The following is a 24622-nucleotide window of genomic DNA, read 5'->3' as shown; positions in this document are numbered from 1 at the left end:
TTATTATTATTATTATTATTATTATTCTTATTATTATCTACAAAAGTAATATGTAACCTGCAGTGTGTAAAAGCTTTATATTGGAAACTCGTTTTGGAAACAATATGAAGCAGTACAGCACAATTTGCCAGTTAAATGGAGCAGGGGGTTTATGTGGCCTGTCCCAATCCATGTGGGCAGACTCTCCAGTGCCATTAAGCTTGCTAATGGAGATGGAGCTGGCTGAAAGGAACTACTATGAATAAAGTCGTACCCACAGACTGCCCCAACTTCACCAATCTCTGAGTCTCTCATACCTCCCCTGCATGCTATCACATCCTATGCAAAAAACAACATTGTGGTTACAGAACCCTACACAACACTCAAAATGGTTAGGTGTAGAAATGAACGACAGATGTTGGCTTAAACCGAGGATCAACACAAAAAGCTGGAGTAACTCAGCGGGCCCGGCAGCATGTGTGGGAAAGAACTGCAGATGCTGGTTTAAACTCGAAGGTAGACACAAAATGCTGGAGCGACTCAGCGGGTCCGACAGCATCTCTGGAAAGAAGGAATAGATGACGTTTCTGGTCGAGTCTTTCAGGAGAAATGGAAACGAGAGAGAACTAGAACGAAAGATATGCAAAAAAGTAATGATGATCGAGGAAACAGTCCACTACTAGCCGTGGGCTCGGTGAAAACGAGTTATACAATGAAACTCACCATGTCAAGAGTGAAACTAGCACAACAACTAGGGTGGGGGAGGGATGGAGAGGGGTGTGTTTTATTCAGTTCTAGTGACATTCCTGCACTTGTAAGCACCCGACAACCAATAAAGACTAATACCCCATTGTCATCTTATCCATATTAGGAGCTAAAGGTAGGAGCTTATGTGTTCCAATATCCCTTAGTCCCTGAACAAGTCTGAACACCATATTTTCCAGTCTTTGTGCATCCTCAAATGCATTACTTCCCCACTTGGATCAAGCAGGTTGACCTCTGCACACAAGGTTGCAAGACTCAAGGGCATGAGCTATAGGGAGAGGTTGGGCCAGCTATGGATTTATTCCTTGGAGCGCAAGTGACTGAGGAGTGATCTTAGGGGTGTATAAAATCATGAGGGGAATAAATAGGGTGAATGCAGAGTCTTTTCCGCAGGGCAGGGGAATCAGGAACTGAAGGGCAAAGGTTTCAGGCAAGAGGGAAAAGGTAACAGGAACCATAGGGGCAACCTTTTCACTCAGAGTGTGGTGGGTACATGGAATGAGCTGCCTGTGGAAGTAGTTGGGACAAGCAGCAGAGCAACATTTAAAAGACATTTGGACAGGTTCCTGGCTAGGACACGTTTAGAGGCAAATGGGATGAGCTTAGATGGGGCATCTTGGTCAGCATGGACAACTTGAGCCAAAGGACCCATTTCCGTGCAGTACGACTCCTGACTATATGTATTTAAAGGAAAGATAAATGAACAAAAATAAGAATTTGGTCATGTTGACAGGGTTAGATGAAGTGTGGGCTGCGTGGCAGTTCAGGTGGCAGGAAGCACAGTTGGGCTGGACGGTTTGAATTGCAGATGCTGGAAATCGTACATAATAAAATGCTGTCAGTGTTCAGCAAGTCAGGCGATATCTATGGAAAGATGGTGGGCGTGTTATTAATTGAATATAGATGCAAATAATACTAAACTGAATTAAATAAAAATCAAGTTTGAACCGCACAATACTAGAAAACATGTTCGGGACATGTCGGAACCAAGGAATATCCTGTTGCATAATCGACCTCTATGAAAATTGGAATTCAGCCCAAAAAATTTAAAGCTCCACACCACGCCCAAATAAAACTCGGCTCCCCGACATTTTTAAAATAAAAGGACATCCTCGATCCTATCCAAACCGAGCCAGGAATCTCCTCCCGGGGAGGAGATGGCTTTCACTCCCCTCTCCATTGGAGACGTCCATCAATTTATTTTTACCCATGTTAAAACCATTTCTGAAGAAGGGTCTCGACCCGAAACGTCACCTGTTCCTTTTCTCCAGAGATGCTGCCCGACCCGCTGAGTTCCTCCAGCTGTTTGTGTCTCTTTTCGGTTCAAACCAGCATCTGCAGTTCCTTCCTACTCAAAACCATTCCAGCTCTCCCCCTCAATTCATCATGATCACCGCGAATACCACCACCGCATTTATTTCATGGTGTGGTTTAGCAACACTCTTCTCAGCAGCATTTGTAGAGACCATAGATAGACATCAAAAGCTGGAGTGACTCAGCGGGACAGGCAGCTTCTCTGGTGAGAAGGAATGGGTGGCGTTTCAGGTCGAGACCCTTCTTCAGACCATTACTGTCAGGAGATCGAGCACTCAGGCCTAGCAAAACTACCAGGGACCAATCCACCCCACTCCAGGGTCAGAGCACTGGTCTTTGTTGGGGGGGGGGGGGGGGGCAGAAAGTAAATGAAAATGCCAAAACAACAAATACGATCCTTTCCTCTTTTATTCAATTTAATTTACAAATATATTTAGTTGCTTTGCTAAATCATGCAGTCTCATCTCTTAATGGGACTTACAATTTATGTTGCATAGCCACTGATTGGGACAGTAAATTGCAAAAGTATTTATTTGCTCTGCCTGTGCTCACTGATTTAAAGCAAGTCGAGTCTTAATCACAAAAGTGAATACATTTGCTGATGATTGGTTTTGTTTATTAATGTTGTCATGTGTACTGAGGTACAGTGCAAAGATTATTGTTGCCTGCAAGATAAAGTCTAATAAAGATAGTCCAAGGATCCACAATGAGATAGATGGGAGGTCAGGACCACTCTCTAGCCGGTGAGAGGATGGTTCAGTTGCCCGATGACAGCTGGGAAGAAACTGTAGATAGACACATAATGCTGGAGTAACTCTGCAGGACAGGCAGCATCTCTGGAGAGAAGGAATGGGTGATGTTTCGGGTCGAGACCCGGGTCGGATCGCGTCTACTCACTCTATACTCATGACTGCGTAGCCGGTCATAGTGCGAACTCCATCATCAAGTTCGCTGACAGCACCACTGTTGTGGGACGTATCACTGATCGGGATGAGTCAGAGTGTAGAAGAGAGATCGAGCGACTGTCCATATGGTGCCAGCACAATAACCTGGCCCTGAACACCAGCAAAACCAAGGAACTGATTGTGGACTTTGGAAGGAGTAGGATGGGGACCCACATCCCCATTTATATCAACAGGTCGATGGTTGAAAGGGTCAAGAGCTTCAAATTCCTGGGCGTGCACATCTCTAAAGATCTTTCCTGGTCTGAGAACACTGATGTAATTATTAAGAAAGCACATCAGCGTCTCTACTTCCTGAGAAGATTACGGTGAGTCGGTTTGTCAAGGAAGACTCTCTCTAACTTCTACAGGTGCACAGTAGAGAGCATACTGACCGGTTGCATCGTGGCTTGGTTCAGCAACTTGAGCGCCCTGTAGAGGAAAAGACTACAAAAAGTAGTAAACACTGCCCAGTCCATCATCGGCTCTGACCTCCCTTCCATCGAGGGGATCTACCTCAAAAAGGCTGGCAGCATCATCAAGGACCCACACCATCCTGGCCACACACTCATCTCCCAGCTACCTTCAGGTAGAAGGTACAGGAGCTTGAAGCCTGCAACAACCAGGTTCAGGAATAGCTACTTCCCCACAGCACAGCTTAAACTTGGCTCGGACAAAACTCTGAACATTAATAGCCCATTATCTGTTATATGCACTTTAGCAGTTTATTTATTCATGTGTGTATATATTTATATAATGGTATATGGACACACTGATCTGTTCTGTATTCATGCCTACTATGTTCTGCTGTGCTGAAGCAAAGCAAGAATTTCATTGTCCTATCAGGGACACATGACACTAAACTCTTGAATCTTCTTCTGACCGAGTCAGGCGAGAGGGAGACTAGAGACATGGAAGAGAAAGGTGTGAAAAAGACAGATCAAAGTTCATTGTTAGCTGAGGGGAAGGTGACAATGAGGCACACAATCAGTAAAATTAATCTGGAGGACAGTGAAATTAGTCGGAGAACCAGGGTGGGGGAGGGATGGAGAGAGGGAAAGCAAGGGTTACTTGAAGTTAGAGAAGTCAATGTTCATACCGCTGGGGTGTGAGCTACCCAAGTGAAATATGAGGTGCTGTTCCTCCAATTTGCGCTGGGCCTGACTCTGACAGTGGAAGAGCCCCAGGCCAGAAAGGTCAATATGGGATTGGGAGGGTGGGTTAAAGTGTCCAGCAACCGGGAGATCAGATAGGTTCAGGCGGACTGAGCGGAGATGTTCAGCAAAACGATCGCCGAGCCTACGCTTCGCCTCGCCAATATATAGGAGTCCACGCCTGGAACAGCGGATGCAGTAGATGAGGTTGGAGGAGGTGCAAGTGGGGAAAAGGCTGTTGGGATCCTTGGGCAGAGTTGATGGAGGAGGAATAGAGACAGGTGTTGCATCTCCTGCAGTTGTAGGGGAAAGTACGGCGAGCAAGTCATTTGGGTGGAAAGGGGCGAGTTAACCAAGGAGTTGCGGAGGGAATGGTCTCTGCAGAAAGTGGAAACGGGTGGAGATGGGAAGATGTGGCTAGAGGTGGAATCTGGAGAGAAGAGGGAATGACTGGGATGAGAACGGTCCTTGACTATGTTGATGGCCTTGCCGGGGCAGCTTATTTCTGGACTGAAAAAGAACTTACCAACTGATGGGGAAAAAAGTCCAAAATACAGCAATCCTCAAGCAGTGCTGTTGAATTGATGCAAGCATAGCAAACAGGAGTGAGAAACCGTTGGGGAAAAACAATACCCACGGTTGAGCTTATTTTATTATTTTACATGATTTCACACCGTATTAAATGAAGTAGTGAAAATTGAATCTAGGCCTACATTCTATTAAATAACTAAAGTTGGGGCAACAGTATTTAACTTGTCAAGAGAGTCAAGAGTGTTTTACTGTCATATGTCTCAGGTAGAACAATTAAATTCTTACTTGCAGAAGCACAACAGAATATTTGATTTTTATAATTAAATCTATATTACTAAAAGTCTGATCATGAACACTTCCTGTTGTTCTGTCTATTGATTTTAGAAAAAACACTGCCACTTATGGCTGTGATTTTTGGCCACCTTACTCAAGAGTCCCCTTCCGCTGCGCAGGACAAGATGATTTTTCCCATCGATGAAAAATAAAAGAGTTATTAGTGTCTAAAAAATGTTGAGATTCTCTCTCCTGAAGGCCACTGCCCTTCTGGAGGGAATATAATACCGGGAAGTGTTGAGTGCCTTAGTCAGTCTCTGCAAGATGGGGGGAGCAAGAGAGTCACATCTCTCAGTCTGAGCTGTGAATAACACTGAACACATGTCTACTAAACTGTGATTGTGATTTTACTGACCTTGAGTACCCTTAATGTGGTTGGTTTGAAAAAGCACAGCAAATGGTTGGTGGTGGTTGGTTTGAAATAAAGCACAGCAAATGGTTGTTGGTGATGGTTGGTTTGAAATGGCAAATGATTAAAAGTCTAAATTTGACAACTTCCTGTTTGCACTGTATATTGATTTTAGATAAAACGCTACCCCTTACGGCTTTGATTTGTGGCCATCTTACTCAGTCCCCCTCCGCTCATCAGGTGCAGAGGATTCTTCCCATCAATGAAAAATAAAAGTGTTATTAGTGTTTAAAAAATGTTGAGAATCTCTCTCTTGTCAATCACGCCATGAAGGCCATGCTCCTTCTGGTGGGAGGTGGGAGGGATTATAAAACACGGAAGTGTGGGTGTGGCTCAGTCTCTGCAAGATGGGGGAGGGAGAGATCACGACTCTGTCTGAGCTATGAATCAACTGAACACACTGAATGTCTACTGAACTGTGAGTGTGGTGTTTATGTGGTGTTTTGTGTGGTTTTATGGTGGTTTCACCCTGCTTGAAATGGTATGAAACTGCATTTGAATGTGGTGGCCTTGCACCCTGCTGAAATGGTATGAAACTGCATTTGAATGTGGTGGCCTTGCACCATGCATGAAATGGTATGAAACTGCATTTGAATTTGGTGGCCTTGCACCCTGCTTGAAGTGGCATGAAACTGCACTTGCATTTGGTGGCCTTGCACCCTGCTTGAAGTGGTATGAAACTGCACTTGAATGTGGTGGACTTGCACCCTGCTTGAAGTGGTATGAAACTGCACTTGAATGTGGTGGCCTTGCACCCTGCTTGAAGTGGTATGAAACTGCACTTGAATTTGGTGGCCTTGCACCCTGCTTGAAGTGGTATTTCAAGGAATAGCCACGAGTCAACTGCCAGCTCACCAGCTGTGAGTGAGCTGTGAGTGAGCTGCCAGCACATCAGGCTTGAGTGACTGAGCTGCCACCCCAAGAATCCATTTGGCCCACAATGTCCATACTAGCCCTCTGTAAACCAGTCCCTTCAGCCCACAACATCAATACTAGCGTTCCAAAATGCCCCCACCCCCACCCCCCACGGGCCACCAATATTGGAATTGGTGGAGAGGTGGAATATTGCGTTGGGGGACTAGCCCTCCCCTGTGAACATGGGACCCAACGGGTCCCACTTAGTATAGTACATACTAGCTTTTTGGGGGGGGGGGGGGGGGGGGGACCAAAATTTTAGCACAAACAAATAGTCCATAATTGCAACTACATATCCAAAGTGCTGGAGTAACTCAGCACGTTAGGCAGCCGATCTATGGGCATGTGACTTTTTATATTAAAAGGTGGTGCTCCATGTGTTCAAAGGACAAAAGTGCACCTCAGGTACAGCTAGGGTTGCCAACTTTCTCACTCCCGAATAAGGGACAAAAGGTCAAAATAAGGGACAAATTCCCAATGGCAATTCGTTGACCGACTGGGCCGTGTCTGAGTGAATGATGAGTTGTCCCGGGTGCTGGACTGCACACAAAGCCCAGCCGGCGGGCCAGCTGAGGAGTTTTGGCCCGGCACCCCGTCCAACTCATGAACCGATGATCGGCCATGAGAAGGAGGGGTGGTGGTGTCGGCGGTAAGCGAAGGTCCGAAGGTCGGACAGCTGGCCGGGCTGCCGACCGACGGGGCCACGGGCGAGGCGCTGCTGCTGCTGCACTCCATGGGCTGCACTACGTCGGGACGGGCGAGGCAGGCCGGACACGGCACTCCGACCCGACAGTCCCCTCGACCCGAGTAGTAGCAGTCAAATACAGGACAAGGGCGGTCCCGTACGGGACAAACCAATGTAGCCCAATATACGGGATGTCCCGGCTAATACGGGACAGTTGGCAACCTAGGTACAGCAGTTTAATCTATAACATCCTAAGAAGATGACAGTACTTTTGCCCTTCAGCCCCTTGGTCAATCATACAGCACAGAAACAGGTCCTTCAGCCCAACTCGTCCATGCTGACCAGGATGACCCATCTAAGCTAATCCCATTGTCTTTGCCCGATCTATAGCCCTCTAAACCTTACATTATAAAAAGGTGAATAGGCGAGTGATGGAAATAGATTTAATTGTGGCCTTCAGGAGAGAACTGAATACTTGGGAACAAATGCAAATATGAGGAAAGAACAAAGAAACAGGGGGGGCTAGGTTGTTCAAAATATAGATAATCATCTTTTGTGCTGCCCTATTCTACATTCTGAAGTGAATTTCCTGCAGATATAAATATCTGATATATACAAATGACAAATATATGAGGAGCAGCATCTCATATTTCGCTTGGGCAGCTTACAGCCCAGCTTATCTCACTTCAGGTAGTCCCGGCCTTCCCTCTCTCTCTATCCCTCTTCCACCCAAGTCGCACCAGCTTCTCATTTTCACCCTACAAACAGCCCGTTTCCTTTATCATCGTTACTTCTTTGCATATCTTTCATTCATTGTTCTTTATCTCTCTACATCACCGTCTATATCTCTCGTTTCCCTTATCCCTAACCAGTCCGAAGAAGGGTCTCGACCCGAAACGTCACCCATTCCTTCTCTCCAGAGATGATGCCTGTCCCGCTGAATTACTCCAGCTTTTTGTGTCGATCTAAATATAACAACTGTTCCTTGAGTTTCCTGGATGAATGAGTCATCTTTTCCCCCGATAGGAATTACAACAACCAGGTCTGGCCAAATTGGTTAGCTCAAGTTAGACAGTGGCATTCTCATCCAAGTCAGATTGAGGCCGAGCTTGGAATCCCACTGCATGTTTTATGCAAGGCAGCTGATCCTCACCAAATGCTGCATTGGTACAAGCCATCTACAGGATAAGATGCAAGCCATCTACAGGATAAGATGTTAAGCAGAATACCTGTTGTGAAACACAGAGCACTAGAGCAAGTTGGTTAACCCACTGAGTCACTCCAACACTTTATGTTTCACTCAAGATTCTAGCATCTGCAGTTCCATGCGTCTTCAGATCTACCTGAAGGTGGAATCTCATGTAGATAGGGTGGTAAAGAAAGCTTTTGGTGTGCTGGCATCAATCAGAGCATTGCGTATAGAAGTTGGGATGTAATGTTAAAATTGTACAAGGCATTGGTGAGACCAATTCTGGAGTATGGTGTACAATTTTGGCAGCCAAATTATAGGAAGGATGTCAACAAAATAGAGCGAGTACAGAGGAGATTTACTAGAATGTTGCCTGGGTTTCAGCACCTAAGTTACAGAGAAAGGTTGAACAAGATAGGTCTTTATTCTTTGGAGCACAGAAGGTTAAGGGGGGGACTTGATAGAGGTCTTTAAAATTATGAGAGGGATAGACAAGAGTTGACGTGGATAAGCTTTTTCCATTGAGAGTAGGGTAGATTCAAACAAGAGGACATGATTTGAGAATTAAGGGACAAAGGTTTAGGGGTAACATGAGGAGGAACCTTTTTACTCAGAGAGTGGCAGCTGTGTGGAATGAGCTTCCAGTGGAAGTGGTGGAGGCAGGTTCGATTTTATAATTTAAAAATAAATTGGATAGGTATATGGACGGGAAAGGAATGGAGGGTTATGGTCTGAGTGCAGGTAGATGGGACTAGAGGAGAATAAGTGTTCGGCAAGGACTAGAAGGGCCGAGGTGGCCTGTTTCCGTGCTGTAAATCGTTATATGGTTACCTATTGTACTGGCATGTAGCACTGGATAAAAGATCTCATCGGCACCGGCGAAGGGGATGGGTGTTTTCCTGCCTCTCAACCAAAACCACCAGATGCAAATTAACCAATCATAACTCCAATTTGTGGTTTACGCATTACCTTGCTGTGTGTGGTAGCTCTTCCTACCTTAATGACAGTAATTGAACCAGAAAAAACAAATCCACTGGTAGACAGACATCTTCAAATCATCTACATCTTTTTTTTTCTTCCTTTGCACCTCCTCGCGTCAACAATGATTAAAGTGTTCTTCTTTATAGTTGGACCATGAAAACAGGACAAAACTGCTCCTGCGTGCCTCGGATTGTCCCACACAAGCAGAACTACATCTGATACTGGAATGACACACTGCGGGTAGCAACTAATTGGAAGGCCATTGACAGACCATGTTAAATAAATTCTCCACTTTGAGAATAAACCAGACAAGCTCACTTCCTTAAAATTAAAAAGTGTCCAAATGGAGTTTAAAAAAACCATGCATCTTAAGCATATGACTCAACTCATTTGTTTTTATGCTCCACATCTCCCCTGGATTTGTTTTAAAGCATGCAGTCTAATTACATGTATAATTAATTTAAATGTTTTATTACAGAAACAGGTATGCCTTAAGCACAAGCTTCAGTGCACCCCCTCCTGCTTCCTTCCTTACCTCCTCCCGTTACATCCAAATTCTCAGCTTGATTCTCCTGTTCCAAGACAGCTCATCTGGGGATTCATTTTCTTTTCTACATTTTGGTACAGTCTGGGTACCAACCATCTAGTGCCGGGGTTCCCAACCTTTTTCATCCCGTTTACCCCTGGCAACTTTAATAGCACATGACAATAGACAATAGGTGCAGGAGTAGGCCATTCGGCCCTGCGAGCCAGCACTGCCATTCAATGTGATCATGGCTGTTCATCCCCAATCAGTACCCCGTTCCTGCCTTCTCCCCATATCTCCTGACACCGCTATTTTTAAGCCCTATCTAGCTCTCTCTTGAAAGCATCCAGAGAACCTGCCTCCACCGCCCTCTGAGGCAGATAATTCCACAGACTCACCACTCTCTGTGAGAAAAAGTGTTTCCTCGTTTCCGTTCTAAATGGCCTACTCCTTATTCTTAATCTGTGGCCCCTAGTTCTGGACTCTCCCAACATCGGGAACATGTTTCCTGCCTCTAGCGTGTCCAAGCCCTTAACAATCTTATATGTTTCAATGAGATTCCCTCTCATCCTTCTAAACTCCAGAGTTTACAAGCCCAGCTGCTCCATTCTCTCAGCATATGACAGTCCCGCCATCCCGGGAATTAACCTTGTAAACCTACGCTGCATTCCCTCAACAGCAAGAATGTCCTTCCTCAAATTAGGGGACCAAAACTGCACACAATACTCCAGGTGTGGTCTCACTAGGGCTCTGTACAACTGCAGAAGAACCTCTTTGCTCCTATATTCGATTCCTCTTGTTATAAAGGCCAACATACCATTCGCTTTCTTCACTGTCTGCTGTACTTGCATGCTTACTTTCATAGGCTGATGAACAAGGACCCTCAGATCCCATTGTACTTCCCCTTTTCCCAACTTGACGCCATTTAGATAGTATTCCCAACTTGACGCCATTTAGATAGTAATAACATGACAATGTTATTTCACTTATTTATGAACAACTAATGATGAACAGATACCAGTATACCAGAACCAAACAGTCAGTCAATGAGAAAAAATGTACAAATCCAGAATCAACAAATGTATCCCCTGGGTAAGTGAAATCTACCCCAGGTTGGGAACCCTTGATCTAGTCTAGTCATTCCTTTACTGGCTTTTCCTTGCACTAAACGTTATTCCTTTTCATGTAACCATACACTGTGAATGGCTCGATTGTAATCATGCATTGTCTTTCTGCTGACTGGATAGCATGCAACAAAAGCTTTGCGCTGTACCTCGGTACACGTGGCAATAAACTAAACTAAACCAAACCTCAGGTGAGATTCCAAGCCCTACAAATTGCCTGCTAAAACTTGCTATGAGTGGCTCGAAAGCAATCTAATTGGTTTGACATCGAATAACAGGAGCAAGAATTTTTTTTATTGATTTTATTAGGGACAGTGCACATTAATAAACATTTGCATGTAATATGCAAGATTGTAGCCAGTAGCTAATTTCCATCTTTAGTCCCACACAAGGTAAACACATCCCAAACAAGGTAAAAACAAAAGACAAAAACAAAAACAAAACAAACAATATGGTTTGAGGAATCAATATGAGGAAATCATCGACAGAGAACACAGTTAAACCTTTAAGCATAAAGCCAAAACATCTCAACCTGAAACAAAATGAAGAACTACTGATCCAAAAGTGGTCATTAGCAAATTGGCGTTAATAATTCGGCAGACAAGGATGAAACTAACTTTATAAAAAGTCAATAAAACTGCACAAAAACTAAATCTCCGATTTAAAAGTACATGGATTCTAATGCAAAGGGACTAGTCGCAGTCTGAAACTCAGGAACATTCTGCAGCAGATTCCAGCATCTGCAGTCTCTTGTGCACCCAAAACACTGGAGCTGTGTTTCAAACCAAAGAAAGGCACTGTTCAATGTCAAGAAGCCCGAGCTATGCTGCCTAGCTTGTAAACATGGACAAAAACCTATTCATTCTGACGTTGAGCTGCACAGGCTCGGCTTCTGTCGCTGCTTGGAAACAAAGCTGCACATCTAAAAATGGTCCAGTTACACGCTGCTTCAGAGATCACCCCCAATTATAGGAAGTCTGGGAGGAACGAGGAAGAAAATAAAAACACGTTCAGTTTGCTCCTTTTCTCACTTGTACCTCACTTCATGAACTTAAACTGATGAGAGCTGGACACAAGTATAGGCTACCTGACTCACTGAGTTCACATCACAAACTAAGGAAGCAATTCCATTCATTTTCACATTTAGACACAAAATGCCAGAGTAACTCAGCGGGTGAGGCAGCATCTCTGGAGAGAAGGAATGGGCAACGTTTCGGGTCGAGACCCTTCTTCAGACTCGACCCAAAAGGTCACCCATTCCTTCTCTCCAGAGATGCTGCCTCACCCGCTGAGTTACTCCAGCATTTTTGTGTCTACCTTTAATTTAAACCTGCATCTGCAGTTCTTTCTTACATATTTTCACATTTACCTGTACTCTGGAAACGTTAACCTTCATTGTGGAGGGGATGAAGCTTAACAACAGGGAGGTTTTATTATAGCTATTATAGCTTTACCTCCCCCCTCGACTCCATTCAAGGACCCAAGCAGTCGTTCCAGGTGCGACAGAGGTTCACCTGCACCTCCTCCAACCTCATCTATTGCATCCACTGCTCTAGATGTCAGCTGATCTATATCGGTGAGACCAAGCATTGGCTTGGTGATCGTTTCGCCGAACACCTCCGCTCGGTCCACACTAACCAACCTGACCTCCCGGTGGCTCAGCACTTCAACTCCCCCTCCCATTCCGTATCCGACCTTTCTGTCCTGGGCCTCCTCCACGGCCAGAGTGAGCAACACCGTAAATTGGAGGAACAGCACCTCATATTCCGCTTGGGGAGTCTGCATCCTGGTGGCATGAACATTGAATTCTCACAATTCAGTTAACCCTTGCTGTCTCCTCCCCTTCCCACCACTCCCTCAGCCCTCGGGCTCCTCCTCCTCCTCCTTTTTCCTTTCTTCTCCCCGCCTCCCCCCACCCCCTATCAGTCTGAAGAAGGGTTTCAGCCCGAAACGTTGCCTATCTCTTTCGCTCCATAGATGCTGCTGCACCCGCTGAGTTTCTCCAGCATTTTTGTGTACCTTTTATTATAGCTATACAGGTTGTTGGACATGGCCACAGCTGGAATATTAGGCCGTTTTGGTTCCCTTACCTAAAAAAGGCATGTTCTCAAGTGATAAGAGCAGAAGCCAGTGTTACCATCGAAGAAGCACTGAAGGTACTATCCTGTATGAAGGTAGACAAATCTCCAGGGCCTGATCAGATATATCCAAGGACACTGTGGGAAACTAGAGAGGAAATAGCAGGAGCCCTGGTTGAAATTTACGAGTCGTCATTAAATATAGGAGAGGTGCCAGAAGACTGGAGGGTGACAAATGTTGTGCCTCTTTTCAAGAAGGGCTGCAGGGAAAGTATTGGAAACTATAGGCTGGTGAGCTTAACATCTGTAGTTGGAAAGTTACAAAGAGTATTCTGAGGGATAGGTTATACAGGCATTTGGATGGGCAAGGGCTGAGTAGGGATAGATGGTTTTGTACGTGGGAGGTCGTGTCTCACAAATCTGATTGAGTATTTTGAAGACGTGACCAAAAAGGTCGATGAGGGCAGAGCTGTAGATGTTGTGTACATGGATTTCAGTAAGGCATTCGACAAGGTTCTACATGGTAGGCTGCTCTGGAAGGTTAGATCGTATGGGATCCAAGGAGAGATACCTGAATGGATTACAAATTAGCTTCATGGAAGGAAACATAGGGTGATGGTGGAAGGTTGCTTCTCAGACTGGTGACCTGTGACCAGTAGTGTGCCTCAGGGTTCGGTGCTGGCCCAGCGTGGGGGAATCGAGGACCAGAGGACATAGGTTCAAGGTGAAGCGGATAAGATTTAATAGAAAGCTGAGGGGTAACTTTTTCCCACAAAGGGTGGTGGGTGTATGGAACATGCTGCCAGAGGAGGTAATTGAGGCTGGGACTATCCCAACGTTTAAGAAACAGTTAGACAGGTACATGGATAGGGCAAGTTTGGAGGGAGATGGGTCAAACACAGGCAGGTGGGACGAGTGCAGGTGGGACGAGTATAGCTGGGACGAGTATAGCTGGGACATGTTGGCGGGTGTGGGCAAGTTGGGCCAAAGGGCCCGTTTCCACACTGTATCACTCTATGACTCTAATTAGGTCATTTGGGCCATCAAGTCTACTCCACCATTCAATCATGGCTGATCTATCGTTCCCTTCTGCCTCCTCCCCATAACCCCTGGATATGTTCATGGATATACTGGCACTAGAGGCAGTCCAAAGGAGATTTGCCAGGCTAATTCCAGGAATTAGTTTTGTCCAATCAAGATAGTTTGTGTCTCCATTCCTTAGAGTTTAGAAGCTTATTCAAACATTCAACATTTTGGCAGGTTAGATTTAAGATATTTTGACTCATGAGAAGATATATTAAGATATTTTGACTAATAAACAAGGAGTTTATAGTTATTATAGGAGCTGGTTGTTTAAAACCAATGGGCACAGAAACATCACTCAGAAGGCAGTGAATCTCTGGAATTACCTGCCCTTGAGGGTGTTTGAGGTCAGATCTTGACATAGTTAAAGTGAAGAAAGATTTTTGAAACAATCGAGGAATTGAGGGCAATGGAGAAGTGACAGGAAAGGCCAGCACAGATCAGCCACGATCATATTAAAGGGGGGACGTGCTTGAGGGACCCAACGACCTCCTCCTCCTGTGTACCTGTGCAAACACAGGCCCTTCCCCTTCACCCTCCCTTTGATTCTTTATGCCTTTGATCTGCACAAAGAGTAATTTTACCGCAGACACTTAACCTGTCAGCATCCCTTTGAGACAGAAAGAAACCCGAGCTCCCACAGTTAATGCAATCAATAGGAGGAGACAACTGCCGAGGTCAGGATGAAACCCTACGCCCTGTGGCAACAGAACTACCTGCTGAACTGCAGGTTGCCAGATTGCTAGCGTCTGTCTACAGCAAAGCTGTATGTTACTCTGCATGCATACAGTTTAGCAATGATCTTGTCCAATGGCAGAGGAGGGAGAGGAACCCAAGGACATGATCCTTTTCCTTGTGTAGGAAGGAACTGCAGGTGCTGGTTTAAATGCTGCAGTAACTCAGCGGGGCATGCAGCATCCCTGGAGAGAAGGAATGGGTCATTTCGGGTCGAGACCCTTCTTCAGACTGAGAGTCTGGGGAGAGGGAGACGAGAGATATGGAAGGGTAAGGTGCAAAAACGACAGATCAAAGTAGACGTTGATCAAGGAAATGTAGAACGGTTCATTGTTGGCTGAGGGGAAAGTGACAACGAGACACCTTCCCTTATTCCCAGTGAACATTCCCTTATGTTCACTGTCGTAAATAAAATGCTTTTTATAGTCTGCACCTTTCCAAAGTCATCAAATCATTCCTCAAGAATTCTGTTCTGGCATAGATTCAATCACTGTTGCTAGTGAAGAGATTTATATAATTTCAGGCTGAATTATTGTAAGCATATTGTAAGATATCTGCATGAAGATGGTGTAGAGATCATAAATCTGACTTCTGAACAACCACTTTTGCATGCAAACAATTTGCAACGTTGATTTTAAAAAAAAATACTTGTGTTCATTTATTCGGTTGTACTTCATATTCCATAACCACTTCACACTTTCCATTTTGTAATGGATTCTGAAGGAACAGCCTGAGCATCTAAAATGAATGCAATGTAGAATTGTAGTTGAATTGGTTTATGTAACTATAAATATATGATGAGACTATTTAAGGATCCAGCCTTTAAACTTAATAACTCTATTTGGCAAATTCAGTGAATAAAGTGAACGTTGATCTTAACTCTTAAAGCATGGGTACAAAAATGCATTTAGCAAGTGCAGAGGTAAGGCTTACAGAAAATTTTCACAATCTAACACTGCTGGCAAGTGGGAGCCATGTTACATTTACTGAACATTCAACAATTTGAGCTCTGCATTGAACTGTATTCAGTGAGCTAAAAGGAGAGAACCAAGCAAGTGATTCAGACCGGACGAGCAGGATTCTTTGTTTTCACGCAGTGGGGAGTGGTTGTACAGTTCAATTTATTTATATTATTGTCTACTCGTTCCGAACCTACGTAGTAGATGTATGGCAGCAGCGACTACCAATTCATTTGCCTTCCTTTTGCATAGATGCTAAAACCGACCTTGATATCAACTCCTAACCGTGTGGCTGGTGGGATGTGCTAAAGGCCCATTCTTGGGAAAGCGAGCCCAAAATGTCACGCACGTGACCAGATGTCATCACAGTGGTCCATTAAAACATTCTTGTCACAGATTCATCTTATTGATTGCTATTTTCCTACCAACAGAACTACAATGCAAGTCTGCTAAAGATATGAGCATACCAGCTTTTTAAAATTCAGAGTTTGTAAAATGCTGCCCTGCGATGTCACACACGTGACCAGTCGTGCGTGGCCTCTGACCTGAAACAAACATTGTCAGCTTAATATAGGAAAAAAATTTGCTTGATAAACTGGAAGGAAAAAAATCATATATACAGCACAAAACAATGTACCTGTAATGCTTTCAGAATCAGAAAATATGTTATCCACAATTTTTCATCTTTTTGGTCACACACGTGACTAAGAATGGGTGGGGGGGGCTAATGACAAATCAGAGTTGCTCTCAAGACCAAAAACAACTTATTTGAACATGGTAAGAGTTAACTAAAACTTCATGGGCCTCGACTGCCCACAATTTGGTTTCTTGCGCCCGACAGTTGCTCTCAGGCCTTCACCAAAATTTTCAAATTTGGTTCCGATGATATCATTTGATTGATCATATGAGTGTTTTGGAGAGTTCGAATTGCTTTTGCAAAAGAGCATCTTAAAACAAGGTTGTGGGGTCAAGGGATAAAGGGCTGGCTGTTAAATCCAAACCAGTTTATGGATACAAAGGCTGACATTAGTTCAAAGTTCAAAGTTCAAAGTAAACTTTATTGTCAATTCAAATAATGCAACAAGTAGTTACACAGAGGATTGAAATTGCGTTTCCCCATACTCCAAATGTGCAAGTAATATTTATAACACAGACAGACTATATAACAATAAAGATAGACAATGGACATATACATTATATCCCAGAGTACTTAAGGAAGTAGCTCCAGAAATAGTGGATGCATTAGTAATAATCTTTCAAAACTCTTTAGATTCTGGAGTAGTTCCTGAGGATTGGCGGGTAGCAAACGTAACCCCACTTTTTAAGAAGGGAGGGAGAGAGAAAACGGGGAATTACAGACCAGTTAGTCTAACATCGGTAGTGGGGAAACTGCTAGAGTCAGTTATTAAAGATGGGATAGCAGCACATTTGGAAAGTGGTGAAATCATTGGACAAAGTCAGCATGGATTTACAAAAGGTAAATCATGTCTGACGAATCTTATAGAATTTTTCGAGGATGTAACTAGTAGCATGGATAGGGGAGAACCAGTGGATGTGGTGTATCTGGACTTCCAGAAGGCTTTCGACAAGGTCCCACATAAGAGATTAGTTTACAAACTTAAAGCACACGGCATTGGGGGTTCAGTATTGATGTGGATAGAGAACTGGCTGGCAAACAGGAAGCAAAGAGTAGGAGTAAACGGGTCCTTTTCACAATGGCAGGCAGTGACTAGTGGGGTACCGCAAGGCTCAGTGCTGGGACCACAGCTATTTACAATATATATTAATGATCTGGATGAGGGAATTGAAGGCAATATCTCCAAGTTTGCGGATGACACTAAGCTGGGGGGCAGTGTTAGCTGTGAGGAGGATGCTAGGAGACTGCAAGGTGACTTGGATAGGCTGGGTGAGTGGGCAAATGTTTGGCAGATGCAGTATAATGTGGATAAATGTGAGGTTATCCATTTTGGTGGCAAAAACAGGAAAGCAGACTATTATCTAAATGGTGGCCGACTAGGAAAAGGGGAGATGCAGCGAGACCTGGGTGTCATGGTACACCAGTCATTGAAAGTGGGCATGCAGGTGCAGCAGGCAGTGAAGAAAGCGAATGGTATGTTAGCTTTCATAGCAAAAGGATTTGAGTATAGGAGCAGGGAGGTTCTACTGCAGTTGTACAGGGTCTTGGTGGGACCACACCTGGAATATTGCGTACAGTTTTGGTCTCCAAATCTGAGGAAGGACATTATTGCCATAGAGGGAGTGCAGAGAAGGTTCACCAGACTGATTCCTGGGATGTCAGGACTGTCTTATGAAGAAAGACTGGATAGACTTGGTTTATACTCTCTAGAATTTAGGAGATTGAGGGGATCTTATAGAAACTTACAAAATTCTTAAGGGGTTGGACAGGCTAGATGCAGGAAGATTGCTCCCGATGTTGGGGAAGTCCAGGACAAGGGGTCACAGCTTAAGGATAAGGGGGAAATCCTTTAAAACCGAGATGAGAAGAACTTTTTTCACACAGAGAGTGGTGAATCTCTGGAACTCCCTGCCACAGAGGGTAGTCGAGGCCAGTTCAATGGCTATATTTAAGAGGGAGTTAGATGTGGCCCTTGTGGCTAAGGGGATCAGAGGGTATGGAGAGAAGGCAGGTACGGGATACTGAGTTGGATGATCAGCCATGATCATATTGAATGGCGGTGCAGGCTCGAAGGGCCGAATGGCCTACTCCTGCACCTAATTTCTATGTTTCTATATAAAATATTCACCGTGTGCCAGAATGTAGGAAAATTTTGAGGTATGTTATTAAGGTGCAATACTAAAAGGTACAATATAGAAAAGTGCAAATAGCATACTGCAGACATTATTTTCAATCATTCTTTTCAAATGGCTGACGCTCAATTGTGCGCTGAAAAGGCCTACCCAGCTCCTTAGTTGCACCATTGTTGCCATATTCAAACAGACAAAGGACAAATCAGACAGAACACCCAGCATTGATCTGTGCGCTTGATATGGATGCAGCACAATTGTCCCCACTTCAGCCAACCTTGCAGAGCCCTTCACACAAATTCCTGGCGACACGTGTCTCAATAAGGGGAGCTGTCCCACAGCCAAGCTGATCAACAACCCGACACAGTTATAGACAAAACATGGATGGGGGCAGGTGCAGGCAAACGGGACCAGCTTGATCAATATGGACAAGTCGGGTCAAAGGGCCCATTTCCGTAACATACGACTATTGAGTTTTGGAAGATGATAACCAGATTTCACAAAGACAAATAAATGCCAGCTTTTCCACTTCTCTTATAATCAATGTTTGGGCTACGGTTCCGGTTAGATCTTTGTGCCTTAATAGTATGCACATTGGTCGCACAAAATGCACTTCCCAATCTTCCCCCAGACAAACGGTGGCGCAGCGGTAGAGTTGCTGCCTTATAGCAAATACAGCACCGGAGACCCGGGTTCGATCCCGACTATGGGAGCTGTCTGTACAGAGTTTGTACGTTCTCCCCGTGACCTGCGTGGGTTTTCTCCGAGATCTTCGGTTTCCTCCCACGCTCCAAAGACGTACAGGGTATGTAGGTTCATTGCCTTGGTAAATATAAAAATTGTCCCCGATGTGTGTAGGATAGTGCGGGGATCGCTGGTCGGCACGGACCCGGTGGGCCGAAGGGCCTGTTTCCACGCTGTATCTCGAAACTAAACTAAACTGGCCCTCACATCTCCATAGCTTCTTTCGCTCAGATTGAAGTGCAATTTTAAATCCGAATGAAAAAGATTTAACTGTGTTGGCACTTTATAATACTTTGAATATTTGAAAAGAGTTCTTGTCAATCAATTTCTGAAGATTTAATGGTAATAGCAACAGATACTTGACAACAACACATTAATTGTCTAAATCACTTGTGCAGTTTGTTGGATGCCTATATTCAATACTCCAAAAGCAATGTCGGCATATAGTCATAGAATCATACTGCACGGACACAGGCTCTTTGACCCAATTCGTGTCCCATCGCTGACCAAGGTGTTCCATCTAAACTATTTCCATTAGCCCGCATTTGGCCCATATCACTCTTAACCCTTTCCAATCCATGTACCTGTCCAAATGTATTTTAAGTGTATTTTTTACTGAATGGTGAATTATCTGAATGGTGGTCGATTATTATCTGAATGGTGGCCGATTAGGAAAAGGGGAGATGCAACAAGACCTGGGAGTCATGGTACACCAGTCATTGAAAGTAGGTATGCAGGTGCAGCAGGCAGTGAAGAAAGCAAATGGTATGTTAGCATTCATAGCAAAAGGATTTGAGTATAAGAGCAGGAATGTTCCACTGCAGTTGTACAGGGTCTAAAGGTATCAGGGGGTATGGAGAGAAGGCAGGTACAGGATACTGAGTTGGATGATCAGCCATGATCATATTGAATGGTGGCTCGAAGGGCCGAATGGCCTACTCCTGCACCTATTTTCTATGTTTCTATGTCTTGGTGAGACCACACCTGGAGTATTGCGTACAGTTTTGGTTTCCTAATCTGAGGAAGGACATTCCTGCCATAGAGGGAGTACAGAGAAGGTTCACCAGACTGATTCCTGGGATGGCAGGACTTTCATATGAAGAAGAAAGACTGGATAGACTCAGCTTGTACTTGCTAGAATTTAGAAGATTGAGGGGGATCTTATAGAAACTTACAAAATTCTTAAGGGGTTGGACAGGCTAGATGCAGGAAGATTGTTCCCGATGTTGGGGAAGTCCAGAACAAGGGGTCACAGTTTAAGGATAAGAGGGAAGTCTTTTAGGACCGAGATGAGAAAAACATTTTTTACACAGAGAGTGGTGAATCTGTGGAATTCTCTGCCACAGAAGGTAGTTGAGGCCAGTTCATTGGCTATATGTATGAGGGAGTTAGATGTGGCCCTTGTGGCTAAAGGGATCAGGGGGTATGGAGAGAAGGCAGGTACAGGATACGGAGTTGGATGATCAGCCATGATCATATTGAATGGCGGTGCTGGCTCGAAGGGCCGAATGGCCTACTCCTGCACCTATTTTCTATGTTTCTACGGTTACCTGCATCAACTTCCTCCACTGGCAGCTCATTCCATACGCCCACCACCCTCAGAAAAAAGTTGCCCCTCAGGTTCCTATTAAATCTTTCCCCTCTCACCTTAAACCTATGATCTCCATTTCTCAATTCCTCAACCCAGGGTAAAATATTTTATGCATTGAAAATACTATACTATCAGGTCCTTACCTCCAGATTTAGGGACAGTTTCTTCCTTGCTGTGATCAGAAAGCTGGCCCATCCCAACACCAACTAGAGAGCGGTCATGAACCGCCACCTAACTCATCGGACTATCCTTAATCGGGTTTTACTGACATTTATCATGCACTAAACTCGAGTCCCTTTATCATGTATCTAATCTGTACACTGTGGGCAGCTGGATTGTTATCATGGACAGTTTTTCCGCTGACATGATAGCATGCAATAAAACGGTACACGCATCAATAAAAAACCAAACTTGATCCAAACCACACAATCGTCACACTACCTTGACAACAGAACACTTACTGACTACCTCTTGCACAACCATGGACTTGTTTTATTTTAAATTGTGGTATGCACTAATGTCTTGTTTTTTTTTAAATGAAGTATTTTCACCATCTTGCAGAATTGTGTGTTGTTCGAGTCTATGCGCTTGTTATGCTGCTGTAAACAAGGTTTATTACACCTGTGCATCACTGCACTTGTGCATGTGACAATAAACTCAACGTATAAAATCCCAACATTTATTTTTAACCCAGGTTGCAATGACTAAGTGCATTAGTATAATTATTTTCTCAGGCGTCTGAGATGTTTCAGCATGCCCATGAGGATTCGCTTGATTAACTAGGGTGGTGGAAGTTCTCAGACTAGTTCGACTGTCTTCCTGAGTAAATGTTATTGACTGTATGTCTTCCCCTCAGCTAACGATGAACCACTCTACATTTTCCTTGTACATTGTCTGCCTTGATCTGCCGTTTTCACACCTTACCCTTCCATATCTCCCTCTCCCCCTACTCTCAATCTGAAGAAGGGTCTCGACCCGAAACGTCACCCATTCCTGCTCTCCAGAGATGCTGCCTGTCCCACTGAGTTACTCCAGCACTGTGTCCATCTTCGGCGTAAACCAGCACCTGCAGTTCCTTCCTACACATTCCATTACTGCAATGTTATTTTTTTACAACTTTGGCTCGAAATCTATGCACCGTTCTGCTGCTTGACTTTGTTGTTGTATATATCATTACCATGCACAGAGTTTACCCAGAGGTGAGCTTCACACGGACATGGATTCTCATTGCATCCTGGTGAATCATTCCGTGGACTCGTTTGCTAATTGTGCTTTGCACTAATGTCTTGTTCCTCTTTTGCATTCTTTTTCATTTCACTGCCACGCAAAATGTGTCTCATGCACATATGTTTCTCCATATGTGTAGGAAAAAACTGCAGATGCTGGTTTAAATCGAAGGTAGACACAAAATGTAACTCAGCGGGACAGGCAGTATCCATATTGTCTGCAAGATTCTCATTATACCCATACATCACTGTACTTCTGATTATAAATTCAACTTGTATATGACAATAAACTAATCTGAAGTGGGTACAATAGAAGAAAATTACAAATGTCAATAAATATAAAAAATAAATTTCCCTTTGCCACTACATGCTGACAACATGAATGCTTTTATTTTACATCCTGACTGTTGAGGTTTCTTGAACTATTAAATCAATGGAAGCTCTCTTTACTAAGCATTCTTGAAACGCAGATTCAGACAAGCTATTTATGACTTCACAGTAGAGAGCCGACCTCATTTTCATCATAATAAAGCTGAACAGGCCTGCATGAAATATTTATCCCTTGAAACCCGTTAATGTGGAGTATTCATTGAGATAAAGTAAATCAAACTCAAAATGTTAACAGTCCAATTTTCTTGAAGACAATGCAGTAACAATAAGCAGCTGTATCTTTCTCAGAGTAATTCTCCACTCAACCAGCAATGTAAATCGCTAAAGAACTACAGACGTTAATATTTAACGACTTGCTGCCTTTTGTTGAACTAAGCAAACCTTCCCTTTCATATAAATGACTGATGTCATATATTGTTACATAAATCACGGTGAGGTCAGCATTTTAACATGCTGCTTAAAACTAAAGACAGAAAACTCCTGGTTTTGTTTATTCTTCTTCTTATTTTTAAAAATCAAAGTTTTTTTGTTTCATTTGCAAAGACACGAGTTCAGATTGAGTGAGTTAAACTGGAAGTGGCCAGCATCGCCCGTTGCAATTCTGCGATCTCTTATGTTCACCATCTACATGAATCATTTGTGTTTAAGTCAACGTGAGAAATTTTAAAGTATTGAAATAGGTATTAGCTGATTCTTCAGAAGACCAAAACAAAGGTACACAATGTTCAGGGTAAATTGAGCATTGTAGGGCAGCTGGAGATGAAAGCAACAAACAACTTCACCTTGGATTTGTCTTACTATTTACCTAGTATCCAGTTACAGATGTGCAAGATGGAACGGCAGATGCTGGTTTAAACCGAAGATAGGCACAATAAGCTGGAGCTGGAGTAACTCAGTGGGTCAGACAGCATCTCTGGAGAAAAGGAATAGGTGACGTTTCGGGTCAAGACCGTTCTTCAGGGTCTCGACCCGAAACGTCACCTATTCCTTTTCTCCAGAGATGCTGTCTGACCCACTGAGTTACTCCAGCTTTTGTGTCTATCCAGTTACAGATGTTGTTAGCAGGTCCATGTATACAATCAACTTCATCAATTGTGGTGGAATGGGGGAGAAAGCTGGGAAGGAAAAGGGACAGGACAAAGCCTGGAAATTTATAGGAGTTACATCTGCCCAGCAAAAAAACCTTCACCTGTATCCACCTACACACCCCCATCCACCTATAACTCGCAAGGCTTTGTCCTCCCCCTGATCGACACAAAAACCTGGAGTTACTCAGCAGGTCAGCAGGCATCTCTGGGAAAAAGGAATAGGTGATATTGTGTTGAGATTTATCTTCCCTTGTCCTCCCTCTTCTCCTTTCCAACTTTCTTCACCTCTCCCCCACTAATCAGTCTGAAGAAGGGTCCTGACAAGCAAAGTCACCTCTCAATGTTCTCCAGAAATGTGCCTGACCCACTGAGTTACTCGACATTTTGTGTATTTTTCTCCCCACGCAAGAGTACAAAAAGGATAAACCATTATGTTTGAATCATATTCATGTTTGTCAAATTTATAATTACCTGGTTCCAACTTGATAATTTTAACTGCAGCCAACTCTCCAGTCTGCAAATTTCTTGCCTGAAATTGAAAACAAGAAGATGGCTTTAAAAAAAGGGAAAAATATCTCACTTCATAATTCTGAAACAACACTGTCACCAAGTCAGATGTGTGTCACGTATTCTGAAATCGCTTTCATTTGTACAGTTTGTTTTAACTTTGAGTAGCCAACTTATAAAGAAACAAAAAGCGATGCAAATTTAATAGTTAACAAAATGTGTATCGGACAAATTTTGGTCGGGGGGGAGGGGTGGAAGAAAGGGGGGGGGGCATGAAAAATAAATGCATTGATGTGTACATGCATTTACAAAAGATGAAATTCACTGCCAGAGTAAGGTGTTCAATGTTCCAAAATTTGGCAACCTCCTTCATCATAGATGTACGTGCAACAGCAGACATTAACTCTGTTCCACACTCCACAGATGTGGACTACACCAGCATGTTCCAGCACCTGCAGTATTTTCCCCATGGCATCAACATTGGAATCACTATTTGTGTCTGAAACCAGGCAAAACATTAGTGGTGTTCCAATGATCCATTGAGACCACTTGTGGTCTCGACGGTGAAGCTCTCATGTCACGATGAACAAGGGTAAAGTGACCCGGCTG

At 43.9% G+C, this 24622-nt stretch overlaps 1 protein-coding gene across 2 annotated transcripts in view; it reads right to left on the bottom strand.

Moving 5' to 3' along the window:
* map4k5 (mitogen-activated protein kinase kinase kinase kinase 5) overlaps positions 1–24622 on the bottom strand; it is a 138024-nt gene that overhangs the window by 99388 nt on the left and 14014 nt on the right. For both annotated transcript variants that reach the window (XM_033026560.1, XM_033026561.1), the window contains exon 2: positions 23978–24035. In XM_033026560.1, coding sequence (XP_032882451.1) covers positions 23978–24035 — 58 coding nt within the window. The remainder of the gene's footprint in view (positions 1–23977; positions 24036–24622) is intronic.

The sequence above is a fragment of the Amblyraja radiata genome, chromosome 9 (genome assembly GCF_010909765.2).
Source record: "Amblyraja radiata isolate CabotCenter1 chromosome 9, sAmbRad1.1.pri, whole genome shotgun sequence".
In the NCBI taxonomy this organism is placed as follows: domain Eukaryota; kingdom Metazoa; phylum Chordata; class Chondrichthyes; order Rajiformes; family Rajidae; genus Amblyraja; species Amblyraja radiata.
The sequence above is the reverse complement of the archived record's forward strand: the minus strand, read 5'-3'. Positions and strand labels throughout refer to the sequence as shown.